General features: G+C 47.9%; 1 protein-coding gene across 2 annotated transcripts in view; it reads left to right on the forward strand.

Moving 5' to 3' along the window:
- The window catches only part of PIAS4 (protein inhibitor of activated STAT 4), a 48,192-nt gene extending 34,501 nt beyond the window's left edge, over positions 1–13,691 (forward strand). Inside the window, exons 6-10 of one of the 2 annotated variants that reach the window (XM_070944700.1) lie at positions 4,104–4,209; positions 5,528–5,601; positions 7,438–7,598; positions 10,669–10,811; positions 12,429–13,691. In XM_070944700.1, the coding sequence (XP_070800801.1) occupies positions 4,104–4,209; positions 5,528–5,601; positions 7,438–7,598; positions 10,669–10,811; positions 12,429–12,631 (687 nt within the window). In that variant the 3' untranslated portion in view covers positions 12,632–13,691. The remainder of the gene's footprint in view (positions 1–4,103; positions 4,210–5,527; positions 5,602–7,437; positions 7,599–10,668; positions 10,812–12,428) is intronic. The other variant, XM_070944693.1, reaches the window with a different exon arrangement.
- The last annotated feature ends 1,865 nt before the right edge of the window (positions 13,692–15,556 follow it).

The raw sequence follows: 15,556 nt of genomic DNA on the forward strand, positions 1-15,556 counted from the left end.
AGGCAAAAGTTCAGGCTTCTCCTCCCTTTATTATATGTCAGTCCTGGGACGCTGACAGTTATATAGTTGGGTAACCCTGTAAGGAAATCACCCAGCTCAGGGAGCACCGAGGTCTCCGCACTTCATTCCTGAGCTACAAATATTCTCTTCTATTGGTATTAAGAAAATTTTTAAATCATCTTCATCAGATCACATGAATGTCTCCCCCCCTCTCCCATCTCCGAGGAGACAGAATCTTCAAAGGGATTTAGTAGGCAAAAGTTCAGGCTTCTCCTCCCTTTATTATATGTCAGTGCTGGGACGCTGACAGTTATATAGTTGGGTAACCCTGTAAGGAAATCACCCAGCTCAGGGAGCACCGAGGTCTCCACACTTCATTCCTGAGCTACAAATATTCTCTTCTATTGGTATTAAGAAAATTTTTAAATCATCTTCATCAGATCACATGAATGTCTCCCCCCCTCTCCCATCTCCGAGGAGACAGAATCTTCAAAGGGATTTAGTAGGCAAAAGTTCAGGCTTCTCCTCCCTTTATTATATGTCAGTGCTGGGACGCTGACAGTTATATAGTTGGGTAACCCTGTAAGGAAATCACCCAGCTCAGGGAGCACCGAGGTCTCCACACTTCATTCCTGAGCTACAAATATTCTCTTCTATTGGTATTAAGAAAATTTTTAAATCATCTTCATCAGATCACATGAATGTCTCCCCCCTCTCCCATCTCCGAGGAGACAGAATCTTCAAAGGGATTTAGTAGGCAAAAGTTCAGGCTTCTCCTCCCTTTATTATTTGTCAGTGCTGGGACGCTGACAGTTATATAGTTGGGTAACCCTGTAAGGAAATCACCCAGCTCAGGGAGCACCGAGGTCTCCACACTTCATTCCTGAGCTACAAATATTCTCTTCTATTGGTATTAAGAAAATTTTTAAATCATCTTCATCAGATCACAGGAATGTCTCCCCCCTCTCCCATGTCCGAGGAGACAGAATCTTCAAAGGGATTTAGTAGGCAAAAGTTCAGGCTTCTCCTCCCTTTATTATTTGTCAGTGCTGGGACGCTGACAGTTATATAGTTGGGTAACCCTGTAAGGAAATCACCCAGCTCAGGGAGCACCGAGGTCTCCGCACTTCATTCCTGAGCTACAAATATTCTCTTCTATTGGTATTGAGAAAATTTTTAAATCATCTTCATCAGATCACATGAATGTCTCCCCCCCTCTCCCATCTCCGAGGAGACAGAATCTTCAAAGGGATTTAGTAGGCAAAAGTTCAGGCTTCTCCTCCCTTTATTATATGTCAGTCCTGGGATGCTGACAGTTATATAGTTGGGTAACCCTGTAAGGAAATCACCCAGCTCAGGGAGCACCGAGGTCTCCACACTTCATTCCTGAGCTACAAATATTCTCTTCTATTGGTATTGAGAAAATTTTTAAATCATCTTCATCAGATCACATGAATGTCTCCCCCCCTCTCCCATCTCCGAGGAGACAGAATCTTCAAAGGGATTTAGTAGGCAAAAGTTCAGGCTTCTCCTCCCTTTATTATATGTCAGTCCTGGGATGCTGACAGTTATATAGTTGGGTAACCCTGTAAGGAAATCACCCAGCTCAGGGAGCACCGAGGTCTCCACACTTCATTCCTGAGCTACAAATATTCTCTTCTATTGGTATTGAGAAAATTTTTCTAATGAAAATTACCCGATTATCAATCGGGTGTAAAAACACCCGATTGATTTTCATCATGCCCCACAAACATGAGTGAGCCATTTTGCAAACCAGATGATAGAAGGATCGCGCTGGGCTGTAAGTCTGTGTTTTTTCTCAAAGAAAGGACAAAGCAGAGCAGCCCTTCTGAGTTTAGAAAAAAAAATGAGCAGTTCCAGCAAAGGGCTTATTGCCCAATCGACAGGTGATGTAATGGAAACATTTTTCACACTTATGACCGTTGCAGCATCCCCAGGTTCCTCACGATTTACATTTGTATGCTTGGCAACTGACTCACATTTACGACAATTGCGCTGTCCCGGGGTCATGTGATCCCATTTTGCAACCTTCTGACGAGCGAAGCCAATGGGGGAAGCTGGATTCGCTTCACACCGGGGTTACTAATTGAACAACCACAGTGATACACTTAACCAGTGGTGAAATTTAAAATTTCTTACTAACGGTTCTATGGGCGTGGCTTAGTGGGGAGGGGTAATGTGACTGGGTGGGCGTAGCCTTTTTTTTTTTTTTTTTTTTACTTCTAAAACCATTTTTTTCTACAACCCTCTTCGGCGAAGAGGTTGTGAAAAAATGCTTTCAAAAGGCTCTGACGATTCCAGCTGAGTTGCCTGATCGGCAGAGGCTTTTTTTCCTTTTAAAAACCTCTGCCGATCAGGCAACTCAGCTTGGATCATCAGAGGCATTTAAAAGAAAAAAAGCCTCTGCCGATTAGGCAACTCAGCTGGGATCGTCTGAGCCTTTTGAAAGCATTTTTTCTACAACCTCTGAAGAGGTTGTAGAAAAAAATGCTTTTAAAAGCCTTTGACAATCCCAGCTGAGCCGCGCGATCATCAGAGTCTTTTTATTTTACTTTTAAAAACATTTTTTCAGCGGAAGAGATTGTAGAAAAAATGCTTTTAAAAACTAAAAAATAAGCCTCTGATGATTACGCAGTTCAGCTGGGCATGGGGGTGGGGGGGGGGCAGGGATTTTTGCTACCGGTTCTCCGAACCACCTGCCTCCATCGCTACCAGATCGGGCAATCTGGTCCGAACCGGGAGCATTTCACCCCTGCACTTAATCAATGTGGCAGGAAGGGTCATCTAATGGGAGGAAAACTCATTTAAAATGCCTCGCTCAGCAGCAGATATTTTAGGCTTGAATTGTGGTGCTAAATGTGGCTGCATTTTAGAAAATTGTGCTTGGGACATTACAACAATGTGGAACAACAACTGATGGCCTCCTTTTACCGGTCCACAATAGAAAGCGTCCTCACTTATTGCATCATGGTATGGCATGCCAGCTTGACAGTCGCGGTGTTGTGGCCCGTACGTGGCCTGTGCGGCTGGTGGCTGATTCGGACAGCGAGGAGGCTGGTGTGGTGCTGCGCTAGCAGCCTGTGCAGCTGGCACTCGAGTCAGACAATGAGATTGGAGAAGATGTGGTGCCAGAGGCGGGGATTCAACCAGAGCCTTCAGAACCTCCAGAAGCTTCCTTAAGTGAAGAGGACGAAGAGGAGGAATCTCTTCTCGATGCGCGGGTGCGCAGAGCTGCCAAAAGGCAGGAGTGGCTCCTCAGGAGGAGGTCTCCTCGAGACTAAGGCTTGGGGCTAATTGGCCACTCCCTTAGCCTATTTAAGAAGGAATGCCGACTGAAGCAATTTGCAGGGAACAACTTCGTTCCCTCTCCTTCGTGCCTTGATCTTAGTTTTCTGCAAATTGCTTCTGGGCTTTCTGCCAACCCTAGTAAGATTACGATTATTTATTCTTTGGATTCTTGCAGGCTGTTCAGAAAGTTAATTAACAGCCTTTGAAAAACTGATTTTATTTTAGTAAACTAAGGTTTGTACAGACTTTGTGTGTGCTGCGTTCTTTGGGGTCCGTAGCTGGGGCAGAACACGCGGATAGAAAAAAACACTACAGAGGGTGATGAGCACAGCACTAAACATCGTGGGCTGCTCCCTGATACCACTAGACGAGATCGCTAGGACTCACTGCCTTAGAAGAGGGAGGAAAATCCTCAGGGACGACTCTCACCCTGGTCATCATTTCTTTACCCTCCTACCATCGGGAAGAAGATATAGAAGCATAGTCAGTCGCACAAACAGGCTGAAGAACAGTTTTCATCCGTGGGCTGTCGGACTCCTGAATGCGAAATAACATCATAACTACGTAGTATGATGGACTGCAGGGCCGGCGCAGTGTGTAACATGTTCACACCGGTGCAGTAGGACTGGGTGTTTCGTTAATATGATTTATTGGGTTAGGGATTTTCTGTCTTCGCTGTGAGTTGTATTGTGTTGTGGAGGTGCACTGAGGGAGCTCAACCAATCTCATAGTACGTATGTTGTGCACTGGCAATAAAGATTTGAAGTTGAATTGGTTCTCCCTCTTCTTTACAGAGTTACTCTGTGGGCCTCTTCCTGGTGCGACAGACAACGTCGTCAGAATTGTTGCAGCGATTAAAAACCATCGGCATTAAACACCCAGAACTTTGCAAAGCCCTCGGTGAGTTGGTTCAACTCTCATTCCGTATCTCTTTCTGCCCCCTTTTCTCTGTAACTGAATCTTTAGCTTAACATGGAGGGTTAACTAAGGCCTATTTAGGCCACTTACCGTATTTTTCAGAGTATAAGATGCACCTTTCCCCCCTGAAAATTTAGGTGTGTCTTATACACCGAATGTAGCCCCGCCCACCCACTGGCCCCCACCCTTTGTCCTCTGCCTTCCAGCAGTTACCTCCTTGCAAGCAAACAGCAAGAAAAAAACCAGCTCCTTTCAGCACAGCCTAATTAGCACAAGTTGATTCCATGACTCTCAGCGGATTTGCTCTCAGTTGTTTTGCGCAGGGCTCTGCTCAGGGATGAAATGCTCCCGGTTCGGACCAGATCACCCGATCCGGTAGCGATGGAGGTGGGTGGTTTGAAGAACCGGTAGCAAAAATCCCTGCCGTTCCCCTCCCCCCCCATGCCCAGTTGAGCCGCACAATCATCAGAGGCTTTTTTTTTATTTTTAAAAGCATTTTTTCTACAATCTCTTCAGCAGAAGAGGTTGTAGAAAAAAATGGTTTGTTTTTTTTTTAAAAAAAGTTGACCATGCCCACTCAGTCATTTTTTTTTTTTTTTTAAATTTGATTTATATGCCACCCTTCTCTGGAGACTCAGGGCGGCTTACAGTGCGTTAAGCAATAGCCTTCATACTTTTGTATATTTATAAAAAGTCAGCTTATTGCCCCTACAATCTGGGTCCTCATTTTACCTACCTTAGAAAGGATGGAAGGCTGAGTCAACCTTGAGCCTGGTGAGATTCAAACTTGCAGTAATTGCAGGCAGCTGATGTTAATAACAGCGCTTTAGTTTGCTGCGCTACCAGGGCTATTAACCCTACCACCACCAAGCCACGTCCACAGAACCGGTAGTAACAAATTTTACATTTCACCACTGGCTCTGCTGCTTGCTGCAAAGAGGTAAATTGCTGGAGCAGATTTGTTTTTCCTTGTGCTAATCAAGCTATGCTGAAAGTGAAAATGAAAGTAAAGCAGGCTGTTTGCTGCAAGGAGGCAAAATTGCGCAGTGGCAGAGGGAGATTTCTTTTTCTTCTTTTCCTCACCAAAAAAGGTAGGTGCGTCTTATACTCCGAAAAATATGGTAATTTTGCAAGTGCCTAAAATTGGGACAGTCCAGAGGTGACCTTGAAGAAGGAGACTCGTCCCATCTCTGATCTTCAAGGGAGTTGGGGCAACCAAACCTCACCCCTCATATCGCTCCTTGGTTCTCATTCGGTCTTCTCTTCCCCACCCTTTGACCCTCTTCTCCCGACCCTGCAGTCAAAGAGAAGTTGCGGCTGGATCCAGAGAGTGAGATTGCCACCACTGGCGTCCGAGTATCTTTAATATGCCCGGTAAGCATTGTGCTGCAAGGCAAGAACTTCAGCAAAAGGTACTTCTGGACAGAGAAGCTAAAATGGCGCATCTGCTAGCCAACAGTTGTTAAGTGGCTAGTCGTTGAGAACCTATTCTGGCGGGTGTGAAATGCACCCGTGAAATTTTGAGCCTTTGAATCCAGTCCCTGAGTTCCTTAACCAGAAGTTTTTAAACTTCTGCTCCACCTAACTGGTTGGAAGGCCAAGTACCCCTTTCGCCCCCTTGGGGAAGCAGATTCATCCATCCATCCATCTATCCAATCAACCAACCAACCAACCACCTATCCATCCCTTCTTCCCTCCCTCCCACCAACTTTCCATCCATCCATCTGACCAACCAATCACCCTCTATCCTTCCCTCCCTCCCTTCCTCCGTGTTGTGACCTAGGCCCAAGTAGTTATTATCAGACACAATCAGTCCTAAACAAACATATTTTATTAGAACAGCTGAGAATTACTTCATTCTCAGCTTAGTCCAAATTAATTCCAAAACAAGTCCTTCATAAACAGTCCTTCGGCCTTATCACCAACCTTTGTCTCCTTTGGCACCCTGCCAAAGGCTTCTCTTGGCAAAACCCCACTATACAGACAAGAAAGAAATGTAGCAAAGTTGCTTTCTTTCAAAGATCCCAAGAGTCTTTGCTGCTCTTTTAAGTCTTCTGGGAGGAGCCAATCATCTCCTGGCCTTACTCCTGAGTCGTCCTTTTTGCTTTAGCGGGTCTTGCCTTCTGGAAGCTCTGTGCATGCATGCACTAGGAACAGGCTCCTCCTGTTCCTCTGCCTCTTTGCTGTCAGCCTCTGGAGGCTCCGGAGTCTGCATATCGCTCCCAGATGGCCCTGGCCCCATCTCTGCCTCGGACCCAGAGCCCTCATCCGGGCCTTCCCCAGACTCCAGGACTGGCCCATTGTCCTCCCCAGCCTCCTCACTGTCCGACTCCGCTGCCAGCTCCGCAGGCTGCTGGCGGACCACAACACTTCCTCCCACTAACCAACCAACTCTCCATCCAACCAACCAACTGCCCATCCCTCACTCCCACCCTCCATTCATCCAACCAACCCTATCCCTCCCTCCCTCCCTCCCACTAAACAAACCAACTCTCCATCCAACCAATCAACCAACCAACCACCGATTCCTCACTCCCACCCACCATCCCTCTCTCTGTCCCCCACCCTCCCACCAACTCTCCATCAATCTATCCATCCGAACAACCAACCAACCAACCCTCTATCCCTCCCTCCCTTTCACTGACCAATTATTCTTCTCTCCCTCCCTCCAACTCACCCACCCACCAACCAAATAGCTTGCCTCCGGAAGTTGTGGGTGCTCCCTCATTGGAGGCTTTTGAGAAGAGACTGGTCAACCGTTTGTCTGAACTGGTATAGGATCTCCTGCCTGAGCAGGGGGTTGGACTAGATCCCTTCCAACTCTGTGTTTTTGTTTTGTTTTGTTTTGTTTTTAATTTGATTTATATGCCGCCCTTCTCCGGAGACTCAGGGCGGCTTACAATGTGCTCAGCAATAGCCTTCATCCTTTTGTATATTTATACAAAGTCAGCTTATTGCCCCCACAAACTGGGTCCTCAATTTACCTGCCTTAGAAAGGTTGGAAGGCTGAGTCAACCTTGAGCCTTGGCGAGATTCGAACCCTGCAGTAATTGCAGGCAGCTGGTCTTAATAACCAGCTTAATAACAGGGTGCCTTAAACCCCTGTACTACCAAGGCTCTTTTCTGTTATTCTATATTTGACCAGTATCTATTCTAGATTCGGTTTTTTTGCCTGCGGCTCTCATGCGGTTTTTTTTTCCTCTTCCAAAGCTGGTAAAGATGCGCCTGTCGGTACCATGTCGGGCGGAAACGTGTGCCCACTTGCAGTGCTTCGATGCAGTTTTCTACCTGCAGATGAACGAGAAGAAACCCACGTGGATGTGTCCGGTGTGTGACAAACCAGCCACGTATGATCAGCTGATGATCGATGGGTTAGTTGAGTCAGTTACTTGCCAACATAAAGTAGGACGCCTCGTTACAGGAATCGCAGGAGGGCCAAAAAACTTTTTGGGGGGGGGTCCTTAGTGCTCTCTGAGCTTAGTTGTTCTGTCCCCCTTCCTCACACAGGCAAACATAATACCAAGCATGCCTGCCAATATTTTATTAGGTTAACAGATTAGAATTCTTGGCAGACCAAGGTTTTGGCAGCAAACTGCCGAATGCCTGCCAAGACCGTTTTCACTCCCATAAAGCAGAAGAGGACTTCTCTTCAGTCCGTTCCAGGAGCAACAAATTATCCACGAGATAAGAGTTTAGTCAATGTTCAGTCCAAAATATATCCAAGCCGAATTTCAGAGATCAGGATGTGACTTTCAGGGTTTAACTTTGTCCGTCACGAAGCCTGAAGAGCCATCCCACCCACTTTTATTCCTGGTGGGGCGTGGCTCCGTGACTCAGCTCAATCTCTGGCCCTCCCACGCCTCTCCCGTTGCTGCGCACGCTTCTCCCTCCGACGCTGCCTGGGATCCATCCAGGATTCATCCTCCTCGCTCCCTATCAATTGGTGCTCCGATATGCCTTCCTCCCGGCACATCCCAGGCGGTTCCTCCTGGCCTTCGGATGGAACCTCAGGCATTGCCAGAAAGGAAGGTCCAGGAGAGGGAGGCCTTGTCAGTTCCTCCCCATCACCTTCTGAGTCCTCCTCCTCTGTTAGGACAGGCTCGGGAGTCGGGGCCACAACATTAGTTGTGTTCTTGCAGACGTTTCATGACCCAACTAGGTAACATCATCAGTGCAAGAAGGGAGTGGGGTTTGCTCTCTGTTATATACAAGTGGCTGCCCCCCCCCCAAAAAAAAATAAGACCTGGTGCCTTTTTTTTGGTGGAAAAAAATATAAGACAGGGTCTTATTTTCAGGGAAACATGATAGGTTCCGTGTGTCAGGGTTCCAAGTAATACGCCCATAGCAAGCAGAACTCCGAGGCAAGCAGGTTCTTCAGAGAACAGGTTTATTGGACATACCATATTGGCACAGGCTGATGAAAACCGACTCTTAAAGGTTCCCGCGGTTTTCACCTAATTAAAAGTAAAAATTATTCCCCCTTTCCCAAACCAGGAGTGAAATGCTCCCGGTTCATACCGGATCGCCCGATCCGGTACCGATGGTGGCAGGTGGTTCGGAGAACCGGTAGCAAAAATCCCTGCGGCTCCCACCCCCCCCCCCCATGCCCAGCTGAGCCGCACGATCATCAAAGGCTTTTTTTTTTTTACTTTTAAAAGCATTTTTTCTACAACCTCTTCCGACGAAAAAATGCTTTTAAAAGTAAAAAAAAAAAAGGCTCTGACGATCGCGCGGCTCAGCTGGGATCCTCAGAGGCTTTTCCAAGCATTTTTTTTCTGCAACCTCTTGGCCGAAGAGGTGATAAAAAAAATGCTTTGAAAAGTCTCTGACGATCCCAGCTGAGTTGCCTGATCAGCAGAGGCTTTTCAAAGCATTAGAAAAAATACTTTGAAAAGTTAAAAAAAAAAAGTTGGCCATGCCCACCCAGTCACATTACCCGCCCCCACCAAGCAACGCCCACAGAACGGTAGTAACAAATTTTAATTTCACCCCCGTCCCAAACAATTAGAATGTCAGGGTTCCAAGTAACACCCCCAACGAAATCAAACTCCGAGGCTCGAAGTTCCTCAAAGCTAACTTTTATTGGAGATGTCATATTGGCACATCTGGGAAAACCCGAATCTGAGAGCTTCCGGGTTTTCCACACCCAAAAGAAAGTTCAAGAACCTTGCCCCTCTCCCACATGTCCACCACAAAGCCAACCAGGTACCGTCCAGAACAGAAGATACCTCCTCATTCCTCTCAGCACAGCTGCAGGGCACAATGGCCTTGACTTTCTATAAGGAATTTTATTGTGACTACGTATCGTCTTCCCTCTATGCCCGTTTTTCGCCCTCCCCAAGCTCCTTCCTTGGAGCCTGGGGAGGCTTCCTTGGAGCCTGGGGAGGGCGGAAATGGCCTCCCCCCCTCCCAGAGGCCCTCTGGAGGCCGGAAACGGCCCGTTTTCCGACTTCCAGTGGGCCCAGAAGGCCCGAAAATCAGGCTGGTGTGCGCATGCGCGCTGCAGCTGAGCTAAGGCAACGCTCGCGTGCCCATAGATATGGCTTTGCGTGCCATCTGTGGCACGAGTGCCATAGGGTCGCCATCACGGCTCTATGCAATTCCCCCCCCCCCCCACTCCCAATTTTCCACAGGATTTGTGGCAGGCCTGAAGCCTGAAGGCACAAAGGTAGAAAGTTGGCTTCCAGGTCTGACACAGTCACATGGTCCAATCAAGGCGCTGTCCTGTTGCTTGGTAACGACACTCCTCCTCTCTTCAGCCTGTGGGAACGTCCTTGGTTCTCAGAGGAAACTATTTTGTTTTGGCTACAAAACCCCAGGTATCTCTATTCCCCCCCCCTCCCTTATCCCTCAGCACCGTTGTGGCAACTCTGAAGCCTCCAAGATGGCCTCAGATAGGCCAGCTTCAGAGTTGACATTGGGTGTGAAAAACCTATTCCCCTTCCTCCCGTCCATGGAAGACTACTTTTCTTCCGAAATCGGTCACTGGATCCAGAAAAGTTGGGTTGGGAACCGCTTCCCAACAGCAGGGGTCTCCAACCTAGGCAACTTTAAGACTTGTGGACTTCAACTCCCAGAATTCTGGGAGTTGAAGTCCACAAGTCTTAAAGTTGCCTAGGTTGGAGACCCCTGCCCTAGAGAATCGCCACATCTCACAAAACTTTGGTGATCTGTCCTTGACGTTTACCAAGATCTTTAATATTCTTCTGCAGGAATTTAAAATTGTAATCGTTGATTAGAATTTCAAGTTGGCTCCTGGTTTTGGGTGGAGCAGGCAGTCGGATGCTTTGGTATCTGGTAAGCCTTGGCTTGGTGACCTCTCTGCCTTCAGGTATAGTCCTGACCATTTCCTGAAACCCCTCTGAGATGGAAGCCATTCCTGGGAAGCCCTGAAGCTTCTGGAGTCTGAAATCACCAGCTGGGTTCCCCATCTCTCTTTAGGCTGCTATCGAAGATCTTAAAGGAATGTGAAGACGCCGACGAGATAGAGTACTTGGTGGATGGCTCCTGGCGCCCGATCAAAGCCGAGAAGGAAAGGAGCTACAGCCCTCAGTGTCCGATACTCGTCGTGGGCGGATCCACAGGTGGGTCTAAAAAGTCACGGCGGTCGTGGACTCTACCCAAATCAGGGAGGCCAAAGGACCACCAGAGTCATCTCCCCTAGTTGATTCCAACTTGTGTGGTATTGTCCAAAACTATGTCCTCCTTGATATCTGTCAGCGTTCCAGAAAAACCCCAACTCCAAGTAAAGACGCGGAAGCAAACATTTTTCCAAAGTTCTCTTTACTAGAATAGGCAAACTGGCACATCTGGGAAAACCCGAATCTGAAAAGCCCGAGTTTTCCTTCAGTAAGTCAAAGCTCCCAAAACCATCCCCTTTCTCCCCCATCGATCACATGCTCCAATCAACATCCGTTCCATCTCGATCCGGCCCCCTGACCACTCCTTCTCCAGATGCTGGATCGCCCTGACCTTGACCGACGGGAAGAATACTATTACGTCTACTAACAGCCCCTCTCCTTAATCCCCCCTCCGACTTTCCCACACACGAGAAGATGGCAGCATTGAAGCTTCCGGCCTAATATGGCTTCCAAAGCTGACAATACCATTGACATTGGCTCCTACCATCTTAACAATTAATGAACAATTAATTGCCTTCAGACGTTCACCCCGTCTTAAAATAGCCAAATGTCAGGGTTCCGATACCAAGTTGACACCAAGGTTGAGAAACATGGGCACAGGTAGTCCTTGATTTACGAGCCCAAGATTTCTGTCACTAGTTTAGTTTAGTTTTAGTTTTAGTTTTAGTTTTAGTTTTAGTTTTAGTTTTAGTTTTAGTTTTAGTTTTAGTTTTAGTTTAGTTTTATTTGATTTGTATACCGCCCTACTCCTGAAGGACTCAGGGCGGTGAACAGCCACAGGATAAAAAACATAAATACAAAATTTAAAACTGAATAAAATCGAATTAAACAATTTGGCCAAAGACAGATTTAAAACACCCCAATAAATTAAAAACGAATTGAAATTTACGTTTTAAAAAGGGAAACAGGCCAGGCCAGCCTGATGGAATAAAAAGGTCTTGAGAGCGCGGCGGAAGGTGCGTAGATCCGGGATCCTCTGTATCTCCGGGGGGAGCTCATTCCAGAGGGTAGGTGCCCCCACAGAGAAGGCTCTCCCCCTGGGGGCTGCCAGTCGACATTGTTTGGCCGACGGCACCCGGAGGAGCCCCTCTCTATGAGAGCGTACTGGCCGGTGGGAGGCTACTGGTGGCAGCAGGCGGTCCCGTAAGTAACCAGGTCCTAAGCCATGTCTCACTAAGAATGTCTCACTAAGTGAGACATCGTTAAATGAATCTTGCCCCATCTTACCTACCCCAGTTGTTAAGTGAGTCACTGCATCTATTAAGCTAGTAACCCACTTAGTAACTTAAGCGAATCAGACTCCTCCATTGCTTGTCAGAAGGTCGCAAAAGGGGATCCCATGACACTGGGACCGTCATAAATAAGAGTCAGTTGTCAAAGGTCTGAATTTCAATCACGGGACCATGGACATTCTCAGCAGTTGTAAGCGGGGGGGAAAACCCCCCAGTCCTGGGTCCCATTTTTGTCAGTGCCATTGTAACTTTGCATGGTCACCGAGCGAACGGCCGTTCGGTCGAGGGCTACCCACTAAATGTTTACTTTCTCCTCGTACATTTCCAGGGGGCACGTCGGATGTCAACGGGGTGCCCCCTCCCGCCCCCAGCATGGAGAACGGTAAGATCCCAGCCGACGTAGTCGATTTGACACTGGACAGCTCGTCCTCGGAAGACGAGGAAGAGGAGGAGGAGGAAGACGACAACGGTGGCGGGCCCAAGAGGAAAGTCCCCCGCCTGTATAAGAACGGCCTCGCCTCCGCCTGCTGACCGCCGGCGGCACCGGGTCACTTCCACGTGGGAAAGCTTGAAATCCTCGGTGCTTACTCAGATTAAATGGGACGGGGCGGGGTATCTTATCCCCCCACCCACCCACCCAATCTTTCACCTTCTCCTCCTCCAAAGCATCCTTGGACTTCCCGATTATTCCAAGTTTAAAAAAAAACCATGACTTTGTTTTTATCGGAAAGAAACAGACCCATCTGGATGAGCGCTGATGCATGGCTGAAAGACACCCCCCCCCCTCTCCGACCACCATCACCTCGCAACCTAACGCCTCGTCGTCTCTCCACCTTCGGCTCAGCTTTTGAACCGCCTTTGGACGTGACCGGGAGTGGCGGAGTGGGGTGGGGGGGGCACGCCTGTCCTGCACGCAACCCTTTGGAAATGGCCACCGACTCTCTCTCTCTTCTTCCCGAGCGTCCGTTGTCGTTCTCCCCAACGCCCCTTGCTTTCTGGTTAAACCTGGCCGGTGAGAACTGATTCCGCTACCGGTCAGTTGCCAGGACTTTTCACGGGTGTCCAAAGTCACGTTTATGTCTTTTTCTTCTTTTTTTCCTTCTTATGTTCCATCAGCCTTGTTCGATAACCATTCCTGACTCTCTTTCTCTCTCTTTTTTTGCTCTCACTTTCTCTCTCCCCCCTGTCCCTCCCCACCCTCAAAAAAAACCCCACCCCACCGGACTGGGTGGAAGGGTGTTGCTTCTTCTCATCCTTAAGTCAGCTGGAAAGGTTTATAAAACCCAGCGAGAGAGATCCAGGTTTTTCTGATACCCGTCGGGATGGAAGGTAACGGGGCTGGTGGGAACTGAAAGGAGACGGAAGGATGGGAAGGGGAGAAAACCCCACCATGGACGTTTCCGCACCGAATCGTCTCGGCGGGTCTCCCTTTTTCCCGGAGAGAACCTCATGTAAAGAAAGAAAGGGGAAAAAAAAAAAAAAAACCAACCGGAACTTTTTTTTTTTTCTTTTCTTTTTTAGCCTCTTATGAAAATATTGTAGAATTCTAGCATAGCGACGAGCAACTGTTTATTATTATTTTTTTTTTAAGTTGAACAGAAGCCATTTGGGTGGGTGGGTGGGCGGGTGGGGTGGAAAATGCAGAAGAGGAGAGTTGGAAACCAGGTTGCGGGGAGGGATAGGGAACACGGGTGTTGCTGAACGAGGGGAAGGGCTCAAACCACGAATCGTCGGGTTGTTTTTTCCCTTTGGTATTTTTTTTTTCCTTTTTCCTTTTTTTTTTTTCAAAGTGCAATAACTCAGTGTGTTTTGGAAGACGGAAAAAAATAGGACGGGCCTGTCCTCCCGTCGGCCGGGCACGGTGAGAGGGTCTCGTTGCCCTCTCTGGGTGAGGATGGACGAGCGAGGTGGGCCTTCTGGACAAAAATGCCAGATGGAGGAACTCTCTCACTCTCTCTCTCTCTCTCTCTCTTTTTGTTTTTGTTTTTTTGGTTTCTAGCCAACTACCTCGGTTTTAAAAAAAAAAGAAAAATAGAAATAAAAAAAATTCAGGTGTAGGTCAGTCACGGACAAAAAAACAACAACACCACACGGTGCGGAGCCAAGCTGGGGGTGGCTGCGGGGGGAGGGAGGGACACGGCATGCCAGTGACTGTCTTTGCTTTTTTTTTTCTTTTTAAAAAAATGCCTCTGGACTTCCAGCTGTTTTGATACTTGTGTGTCTCATCCTGCTTGTGTGTCTCCCTCTTATGTGTTTGCGCCCCTTTGGAGACATCCCTTCTCCACCTGGCCTGGTGAAACAACCCAGCTTCCTTCGGATCGTATTGGTGGCGAGGGAGGAGAGCTTCCCCTGTTGAACCCCTCCCTCCTCCTCCTCCAACACATTGTATCCCCATTTGCTCCTCTAGCAAGGGGGTGGGTCTCCCCTTCCCCTTCCCCAGGGTGGTAGGGGGCCAAACAGAGGAACGCAGAGGATGGCCGATCTTGCTCCCTCTGCAAAACTGAACCGGGAAATGATTTTAGTCTGGCCCCTCTTTTCTGCAGTTTTTTTATTTCTCTCTCTCTTTTATTTTTTGGTGGTCTGGTTTTAAAGGATGCCACACCTTGTCTCTCTCTCTCTCTTTGTGTCTCCTCCTGTCCAGCTGCAATAGGTTCTGGACCAGGTCTTCATTTTTATTCAGTGTTCAGTCATCTCCCCGTTTCCTTTGTTTGGGGGTGGGGGGCTGTCTCCTCTTCCTCCCCCCCAGGGAAAAAGTGTATTGTCTCACTTGGTTTTAACCCGCCTTTGAGATGCATTTTGGTAGGAGAAATGCATCGGATTTTTTTAAAAGCATGCTCTAAAGGTTGGAGGGGGGGGAGGAGATGGAGAAGGGACATCTTGCTAAGCCCGCTGATTTGTGGCGAATTTACCCCCTTGCCTTGGGCTATCTCTCACTCCCCCCCCCCACCAATAAAAAGGAGCTAAGCCCTCTGACGAACTTTTAAAGAGCCCCTGGGATATGCAGCACCAAGCCTGAAGACCCTCCCTCCCTCCCTCCTTTCCTTCCTTCCTTCCTTCCTTCCTTCCTTCCTTCCTTCCTTCCTTCCTTCCCAAAGTCCAGATGAGGAAAGACTGATGAAGGAAAGAAAAAAAAAACCCGGTCTTTCCTTGGACTTTCCTGTCCCTTTCCATTGCTCCATTGTCCTCCCATCCCTGGCTCCCACCAACTAATATTTTTACAGTCAAAACATCTCAAAAGTTAAGCAATATGTTTGCTCTGTTTTAAAAACGCATCACAACACTGTCGTTCCGGCCCAGGGGAAAGAAGGGCCTGAACAGAATTTTTCTTGTATAGATTGCTTCTACAGCCACCAAGTAGGACATAGGACTTTCCTTCTCTCGGTGTTTGTATTTTTAATTTAATTGCGCATTAAAACTTCTTCCCTTTGATTTCTCCTTCTGAGCCCGTCACTGCTG

The sequence above is a fragment of the Pituophis catenifer genome, unplaced genomic scaffold, assembly GCF_029215685.1.
Source record: "Pituophis catenifer annectens isolate HBS135680 unplaced genomic scaffold, rPitCat1.0.hap2 SCAF_1, whole genome shotgun sequence".
NCBI lineage: Eukaryota > Metazoa > Chordata > Lepidosauria > Squamata > Colubridae > Pituophis > Pituophis catenifer.